Consider the following 19070-nt stretch of genomic DNA (forward strand, 5'->3'; position numbering starts at 1 on the left):
AGCTAATAATAATAATAAATCTTTTAAAATTAGAAATATTTTTTTTATTAATATAAAATCTAATATAAAATTATTTAAATATTTTAATATATTTTTTATAATTAGACTAAATATTTAGAATTATAAATAGTTTTTAAAAATAATAATTAGAAATATTATTTTAAATATTAAAATTTATTTATTAAAATATTTATATTTAAAAATAATAAATAAAAACTTTAAATTAAATATAAATAATTAAATATTAGATTATTTAATTTTTATTTTAGATATTTATTTTTATAAAAAATAAATTATTATTATATAAAAAAAATAATAAAATATTTTTTTAATTAATTTAATATAAAACTTTTAAAATATATTTCAGAAATAACTAAAAATAAATTTAAGAACTTTAAAACAAAAAATATATAAATAATATAATAATAGAAATAAAATAATAGAATAAGACTTAAAAATTAATAATTTCTAATATTTTAAAAATTTAAAGCTAAGAAAAATAAAAGTAAAATATAATAATAAATAAATAAATATAGCTAAAACTATTAAAATCCCGAGTTTTAAAAATAAGCTTAGTTTAAATTATAGCTTAAAATCTTAGCTAAAATTAATTTCTTTAACTAAAACTAATTATATAATATTAGTTATTATAAATAATATAAAAAAAGATTATTTTAGAAATAATATATAAATATAATTTAATATAATTTAATATTTCTAGTTTATTAAATTTAATAAATTTTGTTTTAATATTTATATAACTAAAAATAATTATATAAAATTATTATTTTATAAAAAGCTATTATTTATAATATTATTATAGTTTTTAAAATCTTTATTATTAATTTTATATTTTAAAGTTCTTAATTAATAATAATTTAAATAAATTTATATAAATAATAAATTACTAATATAAAAAAAATATTAATATAAGAAAATATTTAGTATTAAAATATTATTAATATAAATATATAATTAGTATTATAAAAATAATTATATTAAAAAGCTATTAATATTATAAAATTACTAATATAAATAATTTATTAATATTATAAAAATAATTATATTAAGAAATAATTAATATAAAAAATTAATTAATATTAAAAAATTATTAGTATTATTAAATTATTAATATAAATATTTTATTAGTACTAAAAATTAAGAATTTATTTAAAATAATATTTAAATATATATAAGTTTTTATTATTAGTAAATCTTATAATTAGATTATATAAGAAAAGTTATTTTAAATATTTAAGAAATATAATAATAATTTAAAATTATAAATATTAGAAAGAATTTTCTATTAATATAATTTATATTATAAATAAATTATTATAGTATTTATATAAACTTTTATTTTTATTTCTTATAAAAATTAAATCTATTTAATATATTTCCTAAAAGCTTTAAAAATATAATTAGATATTAATAATACTATTATTATTATAATTTTTATAATTTTTATAATTATATTTATTTATATTTTTTTTATAAATATAAAAAAAGTTATTTTTCTTATTTCTTTATTTTAATATATAATTTACTAATTATTATAAAATATTAGCTTATTATTTAAAATAGTATATTTATTTCTATTAGTAAAGTTATTAAAAATATAATAATTAGAATATTTATTTTTAGATTTACTAGTATTTATTTTAGTAAATACTTTATAAATAATAAAATACTTATTATAAATTTTAGAAAAGTAATAATAAGAAATCTAATTTAGATATTTTTAGCTAAACTTAAAGTATTTATTATAAATTTATTATTATTATATAAAGAATAAGTTCTAAAATATATATATATATTTTATATATTAAAATTAAAGCTATTAAAAATAAAGGCTATTAGATTTATAATAAATAGCTTTTTTTAATTTAGAGTAATTTATTAATTCTTATAAAAGAAATATAAGAAAATTTATAATATTAAACTTAATAGTTTTATAAAAGTAGCTATTTCAAAGAATTCTTTTATTAAGCTTATTTATATAAAAGTATTTATAACTAATATAATTATAAAAATATAATATTTATTTTAATAGCTTTATTACTAAAATCTTATTACTATTTTTAAAACTTTTATAATAAATAATAGCTTTTATATTATTCTTAAATATATATTTCTTTTTCTTAAGTAAATTATAAGATTACTAGTTTATTCTAATAAGTAATAACTTATAATAATTCTTAAATAAGTAAGCTTCTAAATCTATTTAAGAATATATTCTAAAAATAGTAAATTATTACTAGTATAATTTATTTTATAATAAAAGGCTTCGAATTCGGGTCTTTTATATATTTAAAGATTCTACTAAATATAGATAGTAATATTAAGATTAGTAAATAAGCCTTCTAATATAAGTAATTTATTAGTTAATCTAATCTTCTAGCAAATTCAGAGTATTATTATATAATATTAGAATTAAATAATAAACCTAGTAATATTAAAGCCCTCTTATTATAATAGAATTAATACAGAAATATATTAAGAAGAATAATACTATTAGTATTAATAATCTATATTACTAGCCTTTAAACTCAGACACCCTCGGATTCCTCTCCATAATAATATCTGCCGCCTCTATAGCAGAGTTGCTTAAGGCATACAAATACCCCCTCTATTTCGTAAGAGACCTACCCTGACAGTCGCAGTATCCACTTCTGAGCCGTCCATAGTTCCTTTCAGGAGTTGAAACTAGCGCATTATACCCAATGAATAGATCGCTTCCACCGACTTGATTGAGCATTCAGTAAAGTAGCCGTTGTACACACATGCCAGGTTATCTGGGTGAAGCTGCAAGGGCATATGCCAGCAGCAACCAGACACTTCCCAGTTCCGCTATGAACTGAATAATCACACCACCACTCACATCAATGCTTTTATAGCAACCTCAGTTCTACTCCAATATGAAGTGTAGAGTAATACTGACTCTCTTTATCCTCACGATAGTGGCATAACATCATTGGATCTGTCGAGAGACCGCATGTTTACATTCTCCTCAGGCCTAAAGCAGGTCTTTCTAAAGGGCCTTTCGCATGCTTCCGTCCAGCCCTCGACACTTCTCCCACACCTTCGGCAGAATCCTACGGATGCACTCGTTGAATCTTCTCGGATCAGCAGTAACAAACTAGCCAGATCCTTCTCCTATTACCGTCCGCCGAACTTGGAATTGCTCGATATTCCTCTCCACCAGCGAGATTGCGACCCCACCATCTCCAATCTATGGCGGGAACAAAAACAACAAAATTATGATAATTCAAAAGCACAGCAGCAAGTCACGCCGTCGACTCAGGACACGTTGGCGCGAGAGGGGGATCTCGGTTTTAAGCCCATAACGGAGCTCAAGGGAATCCCCAGAGAGCACGGGAAATACGGATCACAAGACTGCGGTTCATCTCGAGAATGAGATCTGCACAGGAAACCCACCAATCCAGTTTGCTTTCACAATCGCCACCTCTCCATTCTTTGGGATTAGCACAATACCATGCTCATGGAGCGCAATTTGCCGGAGAGACTGGGGACTGATCCAGTCCTTTGGCAGGAAAAAATGCTTCTTGTGTCGAGTATACGTGGCTTCGATCTCCCACGTGCACAGCCAAAATTGGTGATCGAGGAATACGACACGATCGTCTACCTCTCCAATAAGGCGGTTGACATGCTTAGACAAGCCTTCTACGACCACACGATGCTCTCCGGGCCTTCCACTCGATATTCTTGAAAGCTCTATGATGACCACCTCCCGCGTCTGGAGCTGCCGGTGATCTTGCGCTCTAAACTCATCGCGCACTATGGTTTCCAGTAAGAGAAAGTCGCTTGTTTGGACTGTACGGGCAATAGAAGTAGACCGACCCCCCAAGCCCTGCGTATCAGACTGTGGTGTCGATTTAAATGGTTTAAGCGTTTTCCAATGATACGCTTGTTCCGTTCCAGCATCAATTCTTAACAGTAGACTGACGTCGGCAGGATGATTTATCCATACACTTCCTGGAGCGATTCTCTCTCGACAAACCTCGGTATTTTTCTTAGGTTTGAGATTCATGACATATGCTTGTGTCGGAGTGACTATGAGTAGGTACAAATCCTTGGGATGGAACAAGCAGAGCTCGACCGCTTCTGCATTTTCCATGCGTACGTCGAAAACAGGGAAAACCGCCCAACGATTCTTTGTAGTTGTTGGAGGCTCCAATCGCTTTGCAATTACCCGGCCGGAATCGTCGGCCGAAACGAGGTATTTAGATGATGCGGACCAACCAATATATATAATGGAGACAGAAGTAGAGTGGTTGGTGACTTTGCGGGATCTTTCGCCCTCTGGGACCGTGAATATTGCGACTGATCCATCTTCCTTCCCGCAGCAGTAGTAGTCACCGCTGCGGTCAAAAACCAGGGATGTGATAGGCACTTGAGAAGTATCGTCGTTGGAGAGTACCGGGTCTGTAGTGATGGTATCGCTATTGGTTGACTCGTGACTCGGCAGCTCTATTTGTTCGATTTCACTGGCTTTGATAAGAGCGTCAGGCTCCCATACGTGGCAAAATTCCCCGCGGATGTCGTAGAATCGAGTAGCATCTGGGGAGAAAGCCAACCCTATAGTCAGCTCATCGTACTTCACTTGATATGAAAGTTGGTATTCCGGCACTGTCCAAACGCTTAAGGTACCTTGTACGTCGCTTGTTAGCAGCAGATTGCCGTCTAAGCTGAGTACCATCGCCCTTGCGCCAGTATGGCTAACTTGCTTTTGCTCGACATCAGAGAGATTGTACGCAACAATTCGGGTGTCTTCGTATAGAACTAGCAGGTGGTCCGTGACCGGATGCCATATTGCGATTTCAGGAGGATCCCACGCATCACCTTGAGCTATTGTCCGCATTTTGTCCTCCGCAAGTATACATTTCCTTGGGGGGATATACTGATCACGATGCCCAGACTTTCCGCCACCAGGCTGGACGGTCCACACGACAACAGGCCGACCACGAAAGATGAGGGCAATCCGCGTGAGATCGGGACTGAAAGACGCACTCCGAACACAGTTATGATCATTCGCCCTCGGTTCCTTTGCCAGGAACTGCCATTTCTCCTTGCCGCTCGCCAAATCAATGCACTGCACGACGCAGTCATCAAAAGCAACAAGTAGCTCATCGTCGTTGGAACTAAATGCCATCGCTCTCGTATGGTGATGAGAGTCTTTCATCATACACTTTACCTCAAGTCCAGTAGTGATGTCCCAGACTCGGATATAATCAATTCCTGAAGTAGCGACTAAGTTTGACGTTCGACTGCTCGCTATAATGGTAACATATTCCCCGTGAGTGAATCTTCGTGCCTCCTGGCATGTATCTGCATACCAGATGACCACGGTGCCATCTATGCCGATAAGAGTAAGAAAGAATGTGTCTTTGCAGAGGATGTAGACAGCTGTTTGTTCTTCACCGGCGGAGATTTTGGCGAGGCAGTCACTCCAATCATTTGATGAGAGGCCAGTAACAGCAAAGTTAGAACTGTTCTGGTGTAAGAAGGTACGGCTCATAATAGAGTCGAGAGGGCAGAATGGAATGACATTGTTGTGAATAGAGGCAGGGTGTTCCGCGAGATTATTGCCAAAGCGGCCAACCACACGGATTAAGTCGTTCGCCCATTGACGCAACTCAGTGTCGCGATTCAACGAAAAGTTCCTCAATGCTCTTTTGGCTTGAGCTCTCCGTTTGACGTAAGTCTTGAGGTTCTGTGCGGCCTTGATCAGGATTCGAAGACGCTGTGTTAGAGCCACGCCATGAATCCACAGGAGGCAGTGGTTTTCGAGGAAAGATAGAACCTTGATAAGAAGCTCGTCCGAATCCACCAACCCCAGGCTTACGTGGTATGTCCAGTAAGATAATGCATACAATAGGAATGGATGGCGGTCAAAGACGACAGTATCAGTAAGAGCACGTCCAGCTCCGGTCATATTGTGTAGACCAGAGAAAACTCGTCGCCACTTTGTAGAGTCGGACAAGAAGTCAATGCAGACTGTTGCTATATGACTATGTGAGTGGTTCTCGTCAAGACTGATCGGTAGATCTGTAGTCTTCAAGAGGAGAAACTGCCGTGCGGTGTGATGAATCAAATTGACCTTGGATTTATTGACTACCACAAATTGGCCGCAGATCTCCTCGATTGCAATTTCCAAGTTCGTAAATCCGTCGAACTCTGGCTTGAGCGCAACCTCGAGCTCCGAAATATCCAAGGGTCTAAAGCAGCATGCAGCCCAGAATAAGATGTGGCGCGCAATATCCACTGATCTTTGGTTTTGCTTGGCAATACTTTCGATGAGTCCGCGATACAAAGGCTCCATTCCTTCGGGAATTTCATTGATTGCAGCTTTGATATCGTCTTTTAGGACCCAGTTCTTCTCGATCCGAGAGAGCGCCAACTGGACCCATAGGAACGACCCGGATGACCTAGAAATAACCTCTTCAGCAACTTCAGCTCGCGCTTCATCCGTACCAGGCAAGATTCTCAGGATGCTCGCACGGACAAAGTCCCGGATGTCCGAAAGTGTATCTTCTGCTTTGAGTAATTCTGGTTGAGTGGCTGGAAAGTATTGGCTTATGTGGTTCGCAAGGTCTCTCCGTGGTCTGCTGGTGAGTAAAATGTTGATGCGAGTGCTCGACTTGGCTTTAGAGAGATATTTGATCAATTCTGAGGGGCTCTCTGCTTCATCCAACCCATCGAAGACCCAGTTGAAAGGTCCAGGGAAGGTCATTCGAAACATGATGCCCTCGAAGATCTTTTCCCATATTATTGATGCTTTTTGCTCCTTAATGTTCATGCCGGTGGCCTCTTGAAACTCCACCAGTCTTGCCGCGAAAGGCTCGTGGGCGAGCGCAACTTGAAGGGCAATGCTACAAAGCAGGTAAGATAGTGACCGCTTCAACTTGTCGCCATACAGGAAGAAATGGTATTGACAGGTTCCGCTGTGGCTGCTGTTCTGAGCCTTACCGATAAGGTAGCTTGCTAGGATTGACTTTCCAGATCCCGCGTTCCCGCAAATCCATAGTAGCTTAGGAGACTCTGTGTCATGCTCGATCCAGCTCCGAACTGCCGAGCGCTGCAGTATCCAGCTGCATGATCCATGCGCAATTCTACCTGACAGATACTGAAAGTCCTCATCGGAGTTCTCGGGAACTCCAAGGATATCCAGCAGGCACTTTGTAGTGATGAGCTTGGACGTGGGCTTTGCGGCCAGCGTGAGCCTATTTTGTAATTCTCGTGACACGAAAGATACTGCAGTCTCTAATTAGCTTTTAAAAGTTTGAATAACGCGCTGGATCTAGTTTTACCATTTTTTACCACTTCGCCTATGACCCATTTCAGAACGTTTCTAACATTTACATAGTTTGAATCCAGCACGTTCTTGAACTTTACCACTCCATGGTGATCAGCATCCAACGAAGCTGATATTTCGTCGGGATAGCCCAACTTGGCCGAGTCTTTGTCGACAATCTGTGGACATTAGCTTACAGAGCACTGCTGTGCTTGAACCTGCATACCATTGCCTTCATTTTGCCTATGCTTGTCTTTTGCGACTCATGGAATGATACCAGCGTGAGGTCACCACAAACTGTTCGAAATTGTTCATTGATATCTTGCAACGTGCCAGAGTTCTTCTCTAGCTCTGCGACGTAGTGTTTGCCACTTAGTCCAGGCGTCACTTTGAGAATATTCTGAAGTGTTTGAGCATAGTCAGACCCTCGATGAGGAGTGGCCAAAAAGACGATGGCTTTGATCTGTGCGATAATTTCGGCATACTGTTGATCAGATCTGCCTAATATACAAGCCTTTCAATCTTAGCGGGACTGCAGTGGGACAAATAGAAGATAACTAACAGTACCTTCTTAACCACTAAACCTCCCATCGAATGTGCCACAAAAATGGTTGGAAGCTACTAAGTGTCAGGAATAAACCACGGCGTTGGCCTTCGGAGCAACTAACCTCACCAACAGCTGGAGGCCTGTCCGTACTAAACTGCAAATCTCCGGAATATGTTTTCATCCTGATAAGCAGGTCTTTTGCAAAGTCGAGCAAGTTGAGATTGGTATACTCCCCGACAAAGCCCGAATTATAACCAAATGTGAAGATCCTCGCTCCAGAAAGATCTTTGTCCTCGGTGAGCCAAGGCGGCCAGAAGTTTTCAGCATCTCGTTCCCATGACCAAGTCCGCTTTGACGAGCCTCCCAGACCGTGAACGAAAATCAGATCGAATAGAGGATTTGGCAGGGAGTATACTAGAGTCAGGCCGAGTGGGTCGGGTGATGCCGTAGAGGTACTGCTGGAGCGCAAAAACACACCAAATTGAGAGCCCTCACCGAGATTCTCAGAATTGAAGGTAGTAAGACGCGGCCTGATACTGCCGGGTCCAGGCGCATCTACTCCAAGATGGTAAGGAATCGTGGGTTCTGATGCCCTCTTTTGCTGGTAATTGTACGAGAACATGTGAGTGTGGTCAGGGACTTCGAAGCCTGGATCAGGATTCTGATCGGTGTTGTTGAGCCTGTTCCACTTCTCTTTACCCTTCCGTAGCTATTGCTGCAGTGTAAGTATCGGAGCATTTATCATCGCGTTGAATGGGAAGGCGAGAGGAAAGGAATACAAGGTGAAGTTGTTCGTACGCGTACCCTGTCCATGTTTGCTGTGACCGAATATGCTGACTATTGTACCTGTGCAACAACCTGAGCCAAAGGGGGATTGGCTATCGTTCTCCTCCGAATGAACGACACTGACAATGCGACACTGAGATATTCGCTCGCGATCGGCGCAGGAGATGTCGTTCTTGCAAATATCATGCGGCCGGCTGGAGGCTGAAGCAAAGTGGGTTGCGGAGAACAGGTGCCTCCCCGTGACGCAAAGTCATCGGGCTAGATTCCTATCGCCTCGCGGTAAATATAGTCTGTAATTCCCCAAGGCTGCCTTGCTTGCGAAGGATTCGTAGCTCACACCATGCGGTGATCCCCGCGTGGGGGCCGGAGACCACGAATGAATGCCCCGGACCACTCATCTTGCTGCTACTTTGGTACTCGGCGTTCTCTGGTATATTCTACCCTTGCCGGGGGGTCCCACCAATAGAACTTTTAGACTCTGGTAAGATACTACCCTTTAAGGAAAAGTAGATCTTTGTGGCTTTTGGAACTGTTGATTGATTGATTGATTGATTGATTGATTGACATTTATTTACGTCCGAGAGACCTCCCGAAGGGTATGAGGACGTGCTAAGCTAAGGAGCGTTCCTCAGAACTCAAAGTCCTATTTAGAATAGAGCCAAAAACCACAAGGGGTAAAAAGACTCCCTCCTAAATAGCCCCAGGTCCCTAATCCCGCGGTGTTACAGTGCCCTTGCCTTAGAAAGCATTTCTTACTATAGCCAGGTATAGATAGGGGCCTATGGCTACTCTCTGTGCATAACCAAACTGCCTTGTGACTGTGTAAACCTCCCACGGCCAGTTGGGGTGGCCACCAGAACTTTTGTCCTCCTACCCAAGTCCTCCCATAACCCAAATATCCAAGCCCGACCCCTCCCCTTGTCCTCTCAATACCCTATACCCCCCCTTTTATATCCATAGAAATACCGAGTCCTCGGGCCTGCATCTGCAGGAGGATTCCTCCACCGTATAGCTAGTCCGAGAGTGAGTTGAGAGAGACGGAAAGGCTACGGTGTCCATCTCGATTTCCCTCGCCGTTCCCGTAGATATATCTCCCCCAAGTATATAGTAGATCGAGCGAGAGAGGAAGAATTGGAGTCGATATCCTGATCGTGAGTCTCGTCGAGTAGAAGTTTGAGCTCCCGTAGAGGCGCTATACCGCTGGCTTGCGTGAAACCGGTGGCGGTAAAGGAAAATCTCCCTGCGTTTGCTCGTGACTCAATCTTGGCCCTATGCTCCAGAGAGCATAGGTTGACAGCCTGCACCACGAGGAGGTGTTGAGTCGTCGCAGGCCGCTTTTGGAACTGTTACGCCTGGTACGAAGTATTAATATATGCAGTACTATCTGTAACCGCTGCCTGAAGTGGCTGCACCCGGAAAAGGAAGGCTTAAGCACGGCTTTTATTTCTGAATAACCCCAAATTGGGTTGATACAGCTAGCTAGCGCTCACTCGGCTCTCTATGCTTGTACCTTCTCTGCTTGAATTTTGCTTCAAACTAGGCATAAATTCACTTCGCAATCAATTTAGCATGTGATTAAACCGAGGTCTCTAGGCTTCTAAAGGATTCGTTGTAGAATCACCCTATCAAGCAGAATCATCTGCATAATAAATTTCGTGGGGAGACGGGCCCAAGCGACCAATGCGTTGTTAACCTACCACTCATATCGATTTCACCAATCCACGCAGTGTAACGCATACATCTGCATCTGTCGCCCAAAGTGGTCACACCTAAAAAAAAAGGAGGGCCAAGCGGGGCGTAGACTTGAAAAGCTGACACTCAGCCTCCTGAGCTCACAAGGAGTCTGGCCCCCACACCAGATCTCAGCGCCCAGCCCACCACCAGCCCGCACGACGGCCCAAAACACCAAAAAAATGGGGGGAAACCACCCAGAACCCACCGCAGCTGCGATGAGTCTATCCCAGAAAGCTGAAAGTATTGCGAGTGAATTTGTCCTCAGCGACGATGATGTGCGGAAGTGCAGCAAACAATTCATCTTCGAACTAGGTAACACACTGCCCCCTCAGCACCTCATCTCGCTAAGTATTTCGTTCAGGCGAGGGGCTGAAACATGTTGTGCCCACGGTCTGTCAGATCCCGACCTATGTTACGAAAGTGGCGCGTGGTACAGAGAAGGTTCGACTTGCGTGCATAGACAGTTCAACGATTACACATTGCTAACATACTCAGGGTGTTTCTCTAGCGGTTGACCTCGGCGGAACTAATCTGAGAGTGTGCTCTGTCGAACTCAAAGGTGACACGAAGTGGACTGCTAAGCATGCCAAAAGAGTCATCCCGCCAGAAACCATGACTGGTTCAAACGGTGCCGAGCTATTTCATCTGATTGCTCACGAGATAGACCAATTCTTTCAACTGCATCACAGAGATACGCTTCAGAAGCTACGACAATCTAAAGACGTCCTTCCTCTAGGATTTACATTTTCGTATCCTGCATACCAGACCAGTATTAACTCTGGTATTCTATTGCGTTGGACTAAAGGATTTGATATCCCTGACGTTATCAACAAGGACGTATGTCAACTTCTACAGGTTGCCATTGACGACTTCAACTTGCCAGTCGAAGTCACGGCGTTGGTGAATGATGCTCTTGGTGCGCTGATGTTTCGGGCATATACGCTGCCACTCTCACAAACCCGTACCTCTGTCGGAGCCATATTCGGGACCGGGACGAATGGCGTGTACCTGGAAAAGCTATCTAACATTACTAAAGCCCTGGGAACACATGATGACTCTACAGGCGAGATGTTCATCAGTAGTGAATGGGGCTCGTTCGACAACGGCTTGCTAGTACAACCAAACACAAAGTACGACATGAAGGTTGATCAAAGCAGTATAAACCCAGGCAACCAAATGTTTGAGAAGCGAGTTTCGGGGATGTTTCAAGGCGAGCTTTTGAGGGTAGCTTTGAATGAATTGTACGCTGATCCAGACGCCTGCTTGTTTCGAGGTGTCCAATGGGATGATCCAGCCCAAGGCGAAGGGCCAGCACCTTTCTTCACTCGATGGGCGATAGACACGTCTCTCCTTTCAATAGCAGCAGCAGAAAATGCTCAAGAGCTTACTGCACTTTCAGAGGCACTCGTCAAGACACTGCGCATCCCAGCTAATCATGTAAGCGCTGATGATGTTCGTGCGGTGAAGACGATCGCTGATGCGATTGGCAAACGAGCGGCCAGGCTGGCGGGCATGGCCATCGGCTCAGCCCTTATCAAAGGCGGGAGAATAACCGTTGATAGGAACATACTACCCGTCACAAGAGTTACAGAGGATTTTTCTGGCGTGGAAGCGGTCGATATCGCGGTTGACGGCAGCGTCGTTGAGTTGTATCCAGGGTTTGAACGTTATATGCGTGAGGTGTGGAGAGTTATCGACGGTATAGGACCAGCTGGAGAGAAAATGATCAAAATGGGAGTCGCAAAAGACGGTTCCAGTATTGGCGCAGCGATTATTGCGCTGATTGTCGCAAATGGACGTGCGTCACATACAGCAACTCCTTGAGAAACACAAGGGAATTTTATGAACAAGTCCGACATGGGCTATGACACTATGAAGGCCAAGAATCCAGTCATCGTCAAATGTGACGCCTATACTGCTTTTAACCTTCTTCCTCTTCCTCCTCTTCCTCTTCTTCCTCCACTTCCTCTTCCTCCTCTTCTTCTTCCTCGTCGTCTTTCCCTTCTCTATCTAAGGCTTCGTGATCGTGATAGACTTCAGACTTTCGCTTATAGGAAGCAAGTTCGTCGGGGCAGATTCTAGAGCATAGTTCCTTCATATCTTCGAAGATACTAGGTTAAAGTGATGTTAATGCAGCCCCCATCAAATCGCAAAGATACAAATTTTCTTACTTCTCGCGATAATTGCTGCCTGGAATCAACCAAGCAGCGGTCAAATTAGGCCTCAACGAATACAGGAGATTTCGCGAATCCCAATCCTCTTCTATGATAAGGTAGTTAGTAGCTGTACTGGGAAGGGACGCATACGGTAGCGAACACTGACCCGGCTCACTCGCAGGAAAATGTCGCTTGTAGCTTCGAATGTATGTTTTGCTGCTCAGTCTGTGTCTGGGGGTCCTCCAGTTACCCAATTCGAACTCGTTGTGTGCGTAAAATGCAGATCCGTCAAAGACGAATGGCTCCCCACTTCGCACATCCGTGGCTGTATTCCCATCCCAGACGTTTCCATGCACTAGGCAAGGCTTAATGGACCTGCCATCGCTCTGCAATGGTCGCAGCAATGCCGGGACACACTTATCCATCACAAGCTGTGCGCAGAAATCAAACTCCGGCCAATGTCGCTGTTTGGACTTGTCCATATCGAAGACGTGCTTGAGCTGTTTGTGATAGCAAACTTCCCACGAGTCCTCCCAGATGTCAGTTAACTGGGGTGCTTTCCCATGGCAAGTCTTCACATGGAATCCAAATTTACCAGTGGGTGAGATGGACTTTTTGTGCAGCTCCGCCAGGCGCGCGACGAATCTAGCAGGCTCTGGAAGCTGCTGTCCAACATCGCGGAACTCCGCTAGAATAAAGTAGTTGGCTGGTCCAGGGGCTTTGTATTGGCCGAGAGCGTAAGGTTTGGGACAGAACGACGGGAGAACTTCATAGAGTGCCTTGTCTGATTCGAACTGCCCTTCAGCCATTAAGCGATCACTTTCGCCGGTGGTGACCTGTTCAAGTCGGCGGAGGTATCAGGCATACACAACGGATCTTTACTTACCTTGAGAAAATAACTCACTTGATCCCCCGTAGGTAGTTGACAAACAAGCCGAGCTTGACGAGCCCATACCCACATCCCATAAGCGCGGCACGAAAGTACTTTGGTCCCAGGTATGGGAAGGCCTGCATCATTGTTTCATTGTCAGCAACATCTGCATTATTTAGAGCTTGGGATTTCATTACTTTCGAGGACGGCATCATCGAGCTCGAAGGTGGCCCCGCCCGACTCTTTTCCAGTTCCGTCTTGACGAGAGGCCATGTCAAGGTGAATAGGGACCCTGATTATGAGTCTCAAAGGCGACAAGCCGTATTGGTTGCAGGTTTTGGTGCTATGTGAGATAAAATACAGCTAAGCTAAGCTTAATCGCTCTTCGCCTTGGATGAGTTCGTGCCGGATTATGATTTCTATATCCAAGCGGATTATTGACCATTGCCTTCGAGGGAATTCCTATTTCGATCTGGACTCTCTCAAAATCCTTAGCCAATCCCTTTATCAAGGATTATCGTACCATGCACCCCAAGCCTCCAAACCCTTGCTGAATGACTTTGGGGGCTGCCAGCTCATTCGCGGATACACAGCAGTATCTGGTTCAATAAATGCTGTCAGCGAGGCTGAATACAACAAACGACCAGGGGTTCCAGACACAATTAACCTGAGCCAAGACCCTGGAGAATAATACGACGTCGGCATCCTGACCACCCTCAGCCAACCCTGCCGGCCTTCCACGCCAGGTTGTGGCACGGCTCGGGCGACCGCGGACATCAAAAAATTGGGCCTAGAACATTTGCCGCTTACTTGGTAAGAATAGGGAGTGGCATGATTTGTCATACGACTAGCGCTAGCGCTAGAGGGTATTCACGACTCACTTTCTTCGATGCGAAGTAGTTCGTAGACAATAAACCATCCCTCTTCCATTACGGTTTTAGTGCCCTGTTTTTGAAACCGCACTGCTAATAGCGAGAATTCTGTCGACTGGAAATCCGAAATGTGCCCGTGCGGCTGCGAGTTCATCTTCTCGCCCGGCTATAGCCGGTTATTCTATTCAGATTATATCCTAGGGCAATCCGTGGCATGTGCTGATATTTGATAGACTGCAGCTGCAGCCGCAGCCTGTCCAAGCAACCATGCAAAGCACGAAACGACACCTACTTAATCAGATGCAAACGGACTAAAAGAGACAGTGACTGCGTGCGCCCATACGGCTGCGGGTTCATCTTCTTGCCCTGCTACAGCTGGTGTTTCTTTTTGGGTTGTGTCCTGGGGCGGTCCGTTGCGTCGTTGGTGTGCTGGCGTTTGGTGGGCTGCAGCTGCATTCGCAGCCTGTCCAAGCAACCATGCAAAGCACGAAACGACACCTACTTAATCAGATGCAAACGGACTAAAAGAGACAGTGACTGCGTGCGCCCATACGGCTGCGGGTTCATCTTCTTGCCCTGCTACAGCTGGTGTTTCTTTTTGGGTTGTGTCCTGGGGCGGTCCGTTGCGTCGTTGGTGTGCTGGCGTTTGGTGGGCTGCAGCTGCATTCGCAGCCTCTCCAAGCAATTCTAAAAAGCACGGAACGACACCCACTCGACCAGATGCAAACGGACTAAAAGAGATAGACTGCGTGCGCCCGGGAAGGCCTTTAGTTAGCGCTAGCGTATACATCTTCTACTCGGTATTCTCCGTACGTAAACAAATCAACACCCCTAAGGGTTATCGCTACACAGGCATTCACTGCCGCTTTAGCTATGGGGCATTGGTTCTGGAGTCAAACATCATTGATATGACGGGGGAATGCAAAAGTGACCCAGAGCAGCATGCAGAGGGCACGCTTCCGAACAAACTACCTACTCTCTCTATCGGTGTAATTCGCGGCCAGTTTGAGCGCGCTAGAGAAAATAGTTAGTTTGTTGAATCTCCTCACAAATAGTGGACAGTCAGATCTTTATTGTGTCAGAGTTCTTGAAATATACGGACATTTGAAAAGAAGATCCCAAATTGTTCCTACGGACGTGCAGGCCTAATGTTTGTTACACCGCCTTTGCAGGGGGTTGCGCTGAAGCGCCCTGTAGCATACGCTGTAGCCGAGTTTTGCTTGGCGGAATTCAAGGCGGTATAACAAACATTCGGGCCTGCACCTGCGTAGAAAGTTTGCACAATCAAAACGCGTTTTAATTTAGAATATCCCAGCAGCGCAAGATGTCGATTCTAGAATTCAAGAATCCTTACCAAGGTTTATCACCAACAAAAGTATCGCTCCTCCACAACTCCACATTGGATGCTACAGCCCTTGCCAATATTGGCTTCTTCAGCACTGTAGACAGAGAATCGACTCACATTCTACTCACGGACTCCAACGTTGCCGCTTCCATGCTCGGTGAATTGAAAGAGCTTTTCAACAATCTCCGTATCAAGATTCATCCAATTATCGTTGCTCCCGGTGAACCGTCCAAAACGATTCAAGCATACAACTATGTGCTTGACAGCTGCGCAGATATAGGCATCACCAAAGAATCAACAGTCATCGGTATCGGTGGAGGGGTGATCAAAGACCTTTCTGGATTTCTTGCATCAACATTATTACGTGGACTCAACCTTGTCCTAATTCCAACCACGGTGCTTGCCCAGGTAGACGCCGCCATCGACTGGAGACATTCTCTGAACCTTCCCCATGGGAAGAACCTCATCGGAAGCATTCTCGCACCTGCTGAGATTTTGATCAACGCGGGCTTTCTAAAATTGCTCAACGACCGCTGGGTCAGAGATGGCCTCGCCGAGTCTATCAAGATAGCTCTATGCCAGAGCCCTGACTTCCTGACTCTTCTCAGCCAAGCGAACCCATCTGACTTCACGTGGCTTTGTCGCGTTATCGACATATCCGTCTCTGAGAAGGTCGTAGCCATGAATCGTGACTCGGCACCTGACCAAGCGATGCTGGTTTACGGCCACGCCATAGGACACGCGATCGAGCATCTTTCAGAGGGAGAATTAGGTCATGGGGAAGCGATTTCCATCGGCATGTCTGTCACTGCCGAACTCAGCTTTCTTGCTGGATTATCAGATGAACTCACCTTGAAGGCGCATTACGACGTCTTCACGAGGTTTGGCCTGCCGACAATCGTTCCTGATAAGTACGATCTGGATCATATATGGTCCATCATTCGTGCTGACAAGCGCTTCCGCGGAGATAAGATGTGGGCTCCCTCGGTGAAGACTGTGGGGACTCTTGTGGTGGATAATGCCGGGAAGTGTTTCTTGCCATTTGGAGAAGAAATAGTGTTACGTGCGCTTGAGCTGAATAAATCTCACGGCAAGACAACTCGTAGATTAGCACAGGATTAATAAGAACGCGTCTGTACAAACGCGAGTACTTTGTTTAGTCGTTCAGTCGTAGATAGTGACGTATGGTGTCCTGCTGATAGCTTGGTCCACTGCTGCCGTCGTTACGACTACAAGTGAATTTAACTTATATCTTGTATATCGAGACTAGAAGTGATTCCAAAGAAGCTTGATTTCATAGTGACGTATTCATGCTTTCAAGAGCGCAGTAAACTTTCTTATTTCTTGATCAGCTTTCACTCCCATAATAAAAGATCTACCCCTTTTGTATTATAGTCTCTCTTTAACCCCCCGGGATCTTTAATCCCTCGCCACTTCACCTCTATTTTCTTCAACCGGGGAAACCTCTCATCTCTCGCCAATATCAATTCCTTCAAATGCTCTTCCTCAATCGGGCTATCACTACAACCAACCATCAATCTCTCCAACGATCGCGGTAGTATGTTACAAAATTTTACATCGGGCATAGCTCTATTCCAAGAACTCGGATACCCAAGGAGTGAGCAGTCGAGTAGCGATGACGATAGTGGTTTGAGCGATAGCGATCCGGGGTCCGGCAGCGACGATGACGGGTGTTCGAGCGAGGGCGAGTACGGCCGTTCAAGCACGAGCAAGCACAGCCGATGATCAGACCTAGACGAGCAGCGCTTGCTAGTATACAAGAAAGAGGGCAAGTGTTGGGAGTGGATCTTCAAGAAATTCCGAGGCAGGACCTCGGCTGCCGTACGCACGCGCTGGAACATGATTCGGCCCAGAGACGAGTAGGGCTTCCTCATGCAGGTGGATATGAGGCTCTTGGTGCCCACTTGTCCCCATGTTCCAGTGACTGCGTTGCTTGCGTTAAAGTAGATATTAGATGGGAGAATAGAGCGGGGAAAGAGGGAGGGGGAGGAGGTGAGGGGGAGGTTCCTTATAATAATACACCTAGTAACGTCTTGGATTAGAGAAATTTGGGGTTAATTATATAGATTAGTTATTTTACTTAGTAGATATTTATTAAATCATAGATTTCCCTAAAACTTATTCTCGTCTCGCCTATATATTTACCTTCTTTCCCAAATAGCTAATTGCTTTAGAAACATTCCCGTTTTCTAAATAGTATTTTAAGACTAGTCGGACCAAGCTTCTTTCTTTAGCTTTTTAAATACTTATAAAATAAAGGCCATTTATAGAAATATATCTTTACTAAACTTCTTTACTAAAGTCAAAGGTCTATCTAGATATACTATTTAATAAAATTTAAAAAGCGGCTTTATATAGGGGCTAGTTATTCTTAAAAGAGGAGCTAATTACTTTATTAATATTAGGAGTCCTATACTAGAGAAAATTAAGCTATTAAGTAATAATAATAATAATTTATATAATAGAGATTTTTATAAGACTAAATAGGGCCATTCTATAAATAAATAGAACTAATAACTAGAGAAAGTAAGTTTTAAATATAAATCTTCTATAAGTTTCTAAAAATAATATATTAAATAATTTAATTACTAGATTATATATTATTATATATAATTATAAAAATAATAAAAATAATATAATATAAGAATAAAGTATATTTTATTCTATAATACCCTATTCCTTATATAAGGCCTCTTTTTTAATAAAAAGTAAGAATACCCGTATACTAATTAGTATATATATTACTAACTAATATATTTTCTAGTAAAAGGAATTTCAGTAAAAAAGCACTTTTCCTATTATCTTTTAATAAGTATTTCCTTATCTTAAAGCATATTCTCGTTATATTATTATATAATCTAGCTTATAAAGTTATTATTTACTATATCTATAAGTCCTATATTATCCTAGAAACATATAGTTAAGAGTAATACCTATAAGTATAATTATACTAACTTTTGGGAAATAAGCTTAAGGCAACTATAAAGCTTCTTAGTAGCTATAATTTAAGTCAAATGCCTGAAAAGCAGATATATAAATAAGGTAGTTTTAAAAAACATATATTAGTAAGAAGCTCTCTTACTAAAATTATATAATTAATAACTCGATATTAAATAACGGGTAAATAGCTATAAGTTAGATACTAAAATAATTATATATTATTAGGTTTTTAAAAAATTATAGCTATATATTATATATTAGTTATATAGTAAATTAATTGCGATTTTATAATAAAAGTATATATATTAAGAGCCGAAAAAGTATAATATATATAATATTAATAATAACTTAATAAATAACAAGTAAATAGCTATAAGTTAGATACTGAAATAATTATATATTACTAGGTTTTTAAAAGGTTATAGCTATATATTATATATTAGTTATATAGTAGATTAATTATAATTTTATAATAAGAGTATA

The 19070-nt window shown here is 41.5% G+C and overlaps 6 protein-coding genes across 6 annotated transcripts; 2 read left to right on the forward strand and 4 right to left on the reverse strand.

Moving 5' to 3' along the window:
- Positions 1 to 3403: 3403 nt before the first annotated feature.
- K444DRAFT_722408 (uncharacterized protein) lies at positions 3404 to 8894 on the reverse strand (the record flags this gene model as incomplete). Its single annotated transcript, XM_024888556.1, has 6 exons — positions 8667 to 8894; positions 7984 to 8571; positions 7883 to 7933; positions 7542 to 7829; positions 7357 to 7494; positions 3404 to 7282 (listed from the first exon to the last, which is right to left on the reverse strand). Exons 1-6 carry the CDS (start codon positions 8673 to 8675, stop codon positions 3404 to 3406), a joined length of 4953 nt encoding a protein of 1650 aa, XP_024737182.1. The 5' UTR covers positions 8676 to 8894.
- A 1703-nt stretch (positions 8895 to 10597) lies between these two features.
- On the forward strand, positions 10598 to 12206 carry K444DRAFT_528861 (putative glucokinase GlkA; the record flags this gene model as incomplete). The annotated part of the gene is made up of 3 exons (XM_024874760.1): positions 10598 to 10694; positions 10744 to 10823; positions 10878 to 12206. The coding sequence occupies 3 exons, from the start codon at positions 10598 to 10600 to the stop codon at positions 12204 to 12206; spliced, it is 1506 nt and encodes a 501-aa protein (XP_024737183.1).
- A 97-nt stretch (positions 12207 to 12303) lies between these two features.
- On the reverse strand, positions 12304 to 13682 carry K444DRAFT_528838 (putative Ketosamine-3-kinase; the record flags this gene model as incomplete). The annotated part of the gene is made up of 5 exons (XM_024874759.1): positions 12304 to 12493; positions 12554 to 12644; positions 12705 to 13374; positions 13425 to 13546; positions 13607 to 13682. 5 exons carry the CDS (start codon positions 13680 to 13682, stop codon positions 12304 to 12306), a joined length of 1149 nt encoding a protein of 382 aa, XP_024737184.1.
- Positions 13683 to 14639: 957 nt separating this feature from the next.
- On the reverse strand, positions 14640 to 15125 carry K444DRAFT_612856 (uncharacterized protein; the record flags this gene model as incomplete). The annotated part of the gene is made up of 1 exon (XM_024880221.1): positions 14640 to 15125. A coding segment is annotated over exon 1 (284 nt), but the record flags the coding sequence as incomplete, so codon positions are not given.
- Positions 15126 to 15504: 379 nt separating this feature from the next.
- K444DRAFT_612857 (3-dehydroquinate synthase) lies at positions 15505 to 16883 on the forward strand. Its single transcript, XM_024880222.1, has one exon. The coding sequence runs from the start codon at positions 15606 to 15608 to the stop codon at positions 16746 to 16748; it is 1143 nt and encodes a 380-aa protein (XP_024737186.1). The 5' UTR covers positions 15505 to 15605; the 3' UTR covers positions 16749 to 16883.
- Positions 16884 to 16948: 65 nt separating this feature from the next.
- On the reverse strand, positions 16949 to 17242 carry K444DRAFT_612858 (uncharacterized protein). The gene has a single exon (XM_024880223.1). It carries the CDS (start codon positions 17210 to 17212, stop codon positions 16982 to 16984), a length of 231 nt encoding a protein of 76 aa, XP_024737187.1. The 5' UTR covers positions 17213 to 17242; the 3' UTR covers positions 16949 to 16981.
- Positions 17243 to 19070: the final 1828 nt, after the last annotated feature.

This window comes from Hyaloscypha bicolor (assembly GCF_002865645.1).
Source record: "Hyaloscypha bicolor E unplaced genomic scaffold K444scaffold_61, whole genome shotgun sequence".
Lineage (NCBI taxonomy): Eukaryota > Fungi > Ascomycota > Leotiomycetes > Helotiales > Hyaloscyphaceae > Hyaloscypha > Hyaloscypha bicolor.